Source organism: Neofelis nebulosa, chromosome 12, assembly GCF_028018385.1.
Source record: "Neofelis nebulosa isolate mNeoNeb1 chromosome 12, mNeoNeb1.pri, whole genome shotgun sequence".
Lineage (NCBI taxonomy): Eukaryota > Metazoa > Chordata > Mammalia > Carnivora > Felidae > Neofelis > Neofelis nebulosa.
The window spans coordinates 4,772,629-4,780,030 of NC_080793.1; the positions used below are offsets into that span (position 1 = coordinate 4,772,629).

Genomic DNA, 7,402 nt, shown 5'->3' on the forward strand with positions numbered 1-7,402 from the left:
TCCCTCCCCCGCTGGCTCCCTTGGCCCAGCCACCGTCCACAGTGACAGACTCACTCACGACGGACTGCTGACTGTCCAAGTGGAAACCTACCTTCCCAGGCTGACTGCCCTGTGATAGGAACGAAACTCCCCGCGGGACAAAGGCGTCCCCAGGAGCCTGGGGCGGGGGGGGGGGGGGGGATGCCTGCTCAGTCCAGCCATAGGCCCCAGAGGCTCCCTCAAGGACACCCCAAAGATGACAACGAGCCCCTCCTATCAGCTCCCACAGCCTGGATGCCCAGCGCGGGGCTGGGGAGGGGGCTCCGCAGAGCTGCCCAGCGGGAAGGCCCCTCTCGGCAGGCAGTTTAGCTCGGTGGCTTTGGAGCCAAACACGCGAGTCCCAGCTCCAGGACTTCCTGGTGCGTGACTCCGGGCCTCAGTTTCTCCATCCGTCCAACAGGAAGGACAACCGCTAACGTCTGGGGGGCACTTGCTCTGGGCCAGGCACTTCACGTGGGACGAATTAGCTCACTTACTCCTACGATGCCCATTTGATAGACAACGGAACAGAGGCCCAGACATGCCACCCCCCAGAACTCCTCCTTCATACGACGCGGGGTCCGCCTGGCGGAGCTGAGGGGAGCACTTGGTCGTGAAGCTGTCAGCCCACACACGAGGAGCTCCCGCAGATGACCCCCCGCTATTACGGAAACGATCCAGTGGTCAGCGGGCCAAGAATGTGCCCGCCCCAGAGAACGAGGTCACGTGACCTCAGAGCCCCGGGGCGGGGGGGGGTGGGGTGGGGTGCGGCCTTTGCTTTGGCACTTTTCCAACGTGGGACAGCCATCCGGTGCCCATCAGCCTTGCATCTGGGCCCCCCATCGTGCTCACCCATCACAAGAGTCTGTCCCGGACCCCCTCCCACTCGGCCTGAGCGAAGCAGTGGGCTGACTTACGTGGGAGCAGAATCTCTCAGGGGGGTCTCCACACGTGATGCCTGAGGGTTCCACCTTCACCTTGACGTAGTCCTTTAGCCGCATCACCTTGGGCTGGCAGGCATAGAACTCCCAGGTGGGGCCCTCATCCGTGGTCACCCAGGATTTGCAGATGTCGTAGTCCCCAGAGGCCAGTGGGAGGCAGTGCAGGAACAGAGCCAGCAGGGGCAGCATGGCTGAGCAGTCCGCAGGGGCGTGGCCCGGACGGGCGCTGGAGAGGCAGCGACTGGGTCAGGCGGGACTCTCGGCCTCAGCATGGAAGGGCCACATCTGCCAGGCAGTGGTGGCTGGATGACCCGGGGACTCGAGCACCGACTGCCGGGTCGCAAAGGGCAAGGAACCTGTTTCTTCCCGAAGGCCGATGCGGAAAACCCAGAGCCGGCGTTTCTCAGACTGCTGACGGGCAGATCAAAAAGTTGCCCATAACTTGGCGTCCTCCTAACCTTGGCATTACACCTCTCCCGGAGGTGAATCTGATCAAATCAGGCAGGCTCTCAAATTGTGACAGCGGGTGGAAATGGGATAAGGAGCAAATCCGCGGGGATCCGGCATGAGGCGGGATCAGATTGCTTCTAATTTTTGTCCCTCCAATCAATCCAGGTTCTTTAAAGGACCCTTAATGTGTGATGGGCTCAGCACAACCGCAAAACAACCCTCTGGCCTGCATTGTAAAGATAAAATAAAAATCAGGAGGTGTACGTGTTAGCTGGAAAGATGTTCCCTCTGTGGGACCGGACTGGCATCTCAGACCAATAAAAGAGATTTCTCTTCACATGGGCTTAAAGTGACACCAACGGTGTGGCTGGACTACGGCATGAAAAAGTGACTGAGGTTTTAACTGGGGAGCAGCTTATGTGGCTCTGCTTTGTGGGGACGGGCACTAATGGGGGCCAGCTGACCTTGGCTGGTAGCCATCGGCAACTTATTATGAAGTTTCTCACACTTCCGCTCTCAATGCATCCAGGTACCCGGGGCTGGCTTGTCTTTCATTGTTAAGAGGGGAGGAGAGAGACCTCATTAGCAACAACACCTGCAACAAATTAAAAAGAGAAAGGGTGGGGGGGGGGGAAAGACGTGTAAGAACAAAAGCTCTCTGGCAAAATGTGCAAAAAATGAGGCTGCATTAGCGAGGTCTCCGGAGAAAAGTAGGTTATTTTTATTAACATCAGAGCTGCGCATTTGGAGATTGGGTGCGTTGTCAACGAGGTGATTTGGTTTTTCCCCTCCTTTCCGGGAGCCGTTAGGTCAGCAGAAGGCCCCCCCCGCCCCCCCGCTTCGGGGTCACCGACTTTGCAAAACGTCCTAGGGAGTCAAGATTGAGTGACCGCGACCGACAAGTCAAAGGTCAGAGTTGTCACCCTGCGTGCAGACTAGTCTGTACGTACAGGTACGGATGAACACAGCGGTCCGTGTGTGGACCCACAGGTAAGAACCAGGAGCCGATAAATCTCTCTCCAAATTCTGAAATGGTGAATTTCATTTGCAACGCTAAGATACCAGGGACATTGAAGACTTCCACAGAAGTGACAGTGGTTTGTCATAATAGGTTTTCTGATCAAGGCCAAAATTCTGCAATAATCCTTAGAGGGTGTGCCCATAAATGAGTCACCATTATGATTATTGCTCTGCTATTTTAAGCTGCTGATAATGATTGAAGAGCCCAAAGAGCTATAACTAAGACAAATGTTACATTGTAGAAAACATGACTCCACTAATGTGGTCCGTTCCCAGACACTTGATACATTACCAGGAGAATTTGAGTCCAGCCAGTGTGGGATCCTGGCCAAAAATACTAGCCAATAGGGCAAAGGTTATGGAATGAGTCACAGCAGAAGCTCCCGCATTATTAATTATCCTGGTTATTGTTCTACCTGGGATTATCGCGTCTAAATCCCCAAACTGCTCGGGCATCCGTGCTAACCTCAGCCTGATTCTCACCTGACATCCTCAGGGAAGGTCTCTGAAGAGTTAATCACTTTTCCATGAAACCCCGTCCTCGGCCCAGACACAAACACACACCTGCCAGAAATGACAAACCGGGGAAGCGGACATTGTCCAGCGAGGGCTGGTGGCTCACCTGGGCTCCCGGCAGAAGCCCCCAGCCAGTGCCCCCACGCTCCTGGGGGGGGGGGGAACTCATAAATCTGCATTAAGGCGGCCCCTGCCCCTGTCTCTGGCTGAAGGGCTCTTGATGGAGATGAATAAGGAGCCCAGGGGGACCACGTTCTCACCGCTCACCTCTGGCTGTTTAAAGAGAAACCTGTTATAGAGCCTGCCTGGCCTTGAATGCGCTCCTTGCTAGAAACTCTCAGAAAGAACCCGCCTGGCGACTATTTTTACAACCTGAGAAAATGTAGTAAAAATAAAATAGCGCGGCCGGCAAAGGTTTGGATGCCTCTACCCAAGCTTCGTGCTGCCCAGAAAACAGCACGTCCCTAATTAATTCTTCCAGCCGCGGACTCCCAACTGTTCACTAACAGGTAGGGAGCTCCCGACGGCCGCCGGCGACACCCCCTCGGGGGCGCTGGCTGCGGGCTTCCTTGATCTGCAGGGCCAGCGGCGGCGGCGGCGCAGGGCTTGGGCTGCACGGGGAGGCAGCGAGGCCTGGGAGGCCGGGAGGCCACGGAGAGGGGAGCTCGGAGCCCCTGGAAAATCTATTCACCGCTTGGCAGTTCGGTTGGTTTAAGCGCGGCACGTTCCCTGCAAAGTGGGGTGCTGGTGGAGAGCCAAGGACAACCAAATCTGCGGGGGGTGGGGTAACAAATGTGTTTACAACCAGTCAATCAACTGAGCGTTGCTGGTATTATAGGGGGAACTGTGAGCTCAGCGGGCGCACATTACAGCCGGCTTTTGCCAAAAGTGGGGGGGGGGGGGAAGGAGGGGGGTTGGAGAGAAGCAAGAGTCTCCGGGAAAACGAGGCGGAAAGCAGGGAGTGCGAAGCCAGCAGGGAAATTTCAGAGTAAGAGGTTGTATCCCGGTGGGTCGTTTTCTCCTTAGAAAATAAATCTTCACCTGATATTATTAAGAAACTGCAGCTCCCAGAAACAAACAGAATCAATGCGCTTTATTTTCTTTTAAGAGTCCTCAGGAACCGAGGTGGGGGTGGGGGGCTGATAGCCAGGGTATTAAAACCCGAAAATTAGATTTTACCAGGATTTCTGAACTCCGATTTCTCTGTCTTATTGAATTAGCGCCTCTCCGAGCTGGCTGGGCTCGGAGCAGGCTCCTCCCCGAGTTGCCGGCTGCGCCCTCGCCTCTTGGGAAACTTGGCGCTGTGGGCGCGGGGGTCCCCTGGGGGGCACTGGGGGAGGCGGTACGGGGGTGGGGTGGCGTTGCCCACCTTGAAGCTTCCTCTCCCTTCCAAGCGGGGGGGGGGGGCGCAGCGGGGCGGAGTGAAATCTGCCTTCCAGGGGGGGGTGGGGGGTGCCCGAGGGCTAGGAAGGAAGGGGGAGCCCGCTGCGGCCGGGTCACCTTCTCGCCCTCCACCCCCGGGGCCGGGGCCTGGAGGTGTTCCGAGCTCCAGCAGCTAAGCCGCCCCGGGCGCCCCCCAGCCCCGGGACGGGGGCCGGCTCCGGCTCCCCGCGCCCCCCACGGCCTCCCGGCGGCCGGGAAGCCCCGAAAAGTTGAGGGCCGGGGAGTGGGGGCGCGAGAAGGGGGTCTCGGCTGCGCGGGGGTCCGTCCCGGCGGACCGAGGGGGTCGGCCGGGGCGCAGTCCGAGCTCCGGGTGGGCTGCAGGAGGCGTGCTTCGCGTAGGGGCGTGCCTCGCAGTCCCGCAGCTGCGGTTCGTCTTTCCGAAGTTGAGTGCGGGGCCCCGGGCGCGATTCACACGCACGCCTTGTAATGAAGGCCGGGCCGGCGCGGAGGGTGTGCCCCCCTCGGTGGGCACCGCCTCCCTCGATCAGGAGCTGCCGAGCAGAGCGCCCGGGAAGCGGTGGCCCCCTGACTCCCGGCGCCGCTTCCAGCAGCGCCCCTGCCTCCGCCGCCCCCCGCCCGCGCGGGCAACTTACTCGGAGCGGGCGGACCCCGCGAGCCCGCGGTCCTCGTCCCGCCTTCCCGCTGCCTCCTCTCCCCCGGTCTGCGGGCCGCCCGGCCCGAGGTTCCGCTCCGCACGTCCGCGAGCCGCTCCGCGCGCACCCCCCGCCCCCGTTAGCCCACCCCTCCACCGCACCGAGAGAACTTTCCAGCCTGGCTGCCCGAGAGTTTGTCTGGGCAACTCGCACAGACCCCGTTTCCGGAGAGCTGGGAAGGGGGGCGCGAGGAAGGGAGGGGGAGGGGGGGGCCGAGGACCGTGGCGGGGAAGTCGGGGTGGAGGCGACGCGCGCGAGAAGGGTTAACTTCCTTTCCACAAACACATGCAGGCGTTCTTGCCACAGCTAGCCCCGGCGCACACGCGCGCGCGCGCACACACACACACACACGCACACACACTCACACTCGCACGCACGATGCCAAAAGACCCTGGTAGGAAAAAGCCAGCCGGAAAGACGAGCTTTTCCTTTAAGACGCTGCCACAAAGGCACACTCACACGCCCCTCTCGGGCGACGCCAGCCCTCCGCGCGTAGCAACAGCCACCGGATAACTTTTGCATCCGAGCCTTTGCTGGGCCGCTTTAAGTGGCTCCCGGGCCCCGGGAAAGGCTGCATGGTCACCCAAGCCCTTTAAAAATGAAACCAGGCTGGCGAAGCTGCAGCCGCTGGTCCCCCCCCCCCCGCCCCCCACCCTCCCCCCCTACCGCGCGCCCGCCGGGGCTCTCCCCGCCCGCCTTACCCCCGCTCCGAGCCGCTTCCCGGCGCGCAGACCCGGGAGGCCGAGGACCGCCGCCCGCGGGCGCTCCGCCTGCCCTGGCCGGCGCTGGGTGGGGGCGCGCGGGCCGGAGGGCTGCGAGCCGCTGCTCCTCGCCGCGCGCCGCTCCCGCCGCCGCCGCCGCGGCCGTCAGATCGGGGCTGGGGAGCCCTCCGGCCGCCGGGGGGGCCGCCCGCAGCCGTCCCGGAGACGCGGGCCGGGGGAGGGGGCCGCCCGCGCCGCCCGCATCGCCCGCCCCGGCCGAGCGGGAGGTCGCCTCTAACAAGTGCAAACTTTTGGGGCCCCCTGGGCGGCTCGGAGAGGACCGGCGCGCGGGCACCGGGCGGCCCCCGGCCCGGGTGGGCTTCGCGGCTGCTCGTCGGGGCGCCGGGGCATATCCCCCCGGCGGCGGCGGCGGCGCGGGCCAGATGGCGGGGAGCTTCACCGCCCCCCTGCGCTCCGCTCCAAGTTAATGCCGAGGCTAAATCCTCTTGCCATCCCTCACGATCACCATCGGGGCTTTTATCTCTGGGTCTGATCCGGGCTGCGTAACTTCCTCTGTGTGGCTTTAACACACCATCCCACCACGGAGCAACGGTCTTCTTAAAGGTGCAGGAAGGAAATACTGCGAGGCTCGGGGGACGCGCCACGGCCCGGGGAGGGGCGCCGCCAGCAGGGGCGGCCCGGCGGGCCCGCGGCCAGGGTGGCCCCAGCGGGCGGCCGCGGGAGCGAGCCTGCTCTGGGGGGTCGCTGCCTAAACATCTCCTCCGGGCTCGGGGGCCGGCGGGTCGCGGCGCGCAGAGCGCATCCTCGGGCCGGCCCGGGTCAGGCGCCGCGGGGCTGCAGCTTCCTGTTCCCAAACCCAGGGGCCTGACGGGGTGCCAGCGCCCAGGGGTGTGGGGGCTGCCCCATCGGCACCAGGGAGGGGGCCAAGTGAGTCAGTCCACCCGCCCCCAACAGCCAAGGGCTCAAGGCTGCTGCTCTGACTTCCTCTGTAAAGCGCCGCCACCCAGAAGGCCCCAAGCAGTGGGTAAAAGGGTGGGTGGGTGGATTTGGGGAACTGGGGAGGGGGAGCGATCCGAGCGCACAACCAGAGCCTGAATACCAGCTGACACATCGCCGCCTCCACCCTGATGGGCCCTGCTTTTGATGAAGCCAAGCCAGCTCCGGAGGGAGTGCGGAGTAGGGGGGCAGGAGGGGCCTCACTCCTGGCAAGCCCCGGGGAAGGGAGGGGGGAAGAGGGTGGGGGGAGGACTCCGGCAGGGGCCTAGGGCAGAGGCCAAGGTGCTGGCAACACTGGGCAGCCCTGGGCTCTTCCACCCCCTGGAGGTTTCCGGCCAGGCCCTCTCCCAGGGCTGTGCGGAGAGGCGCCTCCACCTTCCAGGGGGGGTCGTGTGGTTTTCAGGTGCTCCTGGCCTCCTCCGGGGTGGGTTCTCACTGCAGTGCTCAAGCAGCCAGCCCTGTCATTTGGACGCATCCAGAACAAAGAGCCTGAGGACGAGAGAGGGAGAGGGACTGGTCCAAGGTCACAGAGGGTGTCAGGACCAGGAGCAAGATGTAGCACCTCAGTGCCCCACCCCTCCTGCCGCCTCTTAACCTCCACCTTAACCCTTCCCCGCTTACGGTTTCCCCCTTCGCTTGCAGA

General features: G+C 62.8%; 1 protein-coding gene across 12 annotated transcripts in view; it reads right to left on the bottom strand.

Moving 5' to 3' along the window:
- Positions 1-6,746, bottom strand: part of NTNG2 (netrin G2) — a 68,984-nt gene extending 62,238 nt beyond the window's left edge. For 2 of the 12 annotated variants that reach the window (XM_058693739.1, XM_058693738.1), the window contains exons 1-3: positions 5,743-6,744; positions 1,874-2,004; positions 936-1,635 (exon numbers count right to left, since the gene is read on the bottom strand). In XM_058693739.1, the coding sequence (XP_058549722.1) occupies positions 936-1,148 (213 nt within the window). In that variant the 5' untranslated portion in view covers positions 1,149-1,635; positions 1,874-2,004; positions 5,743-6,744. Of the gene's footprint in view, positions 1-935; positions 1,636-1,873; positions 2,005-2,912; positions 2,994-4,981; positions 5,104-5,742 lie in introns of those variants that run through there. The other 10 variants (XM_058693741.1, XM_058693737.1, XM_058693733.1 and 7 more) reach the window with 9 other exon arrangements.
- Between the last annotated feature and the right edge of the window lie 656 nt (positions 6,747-7,402).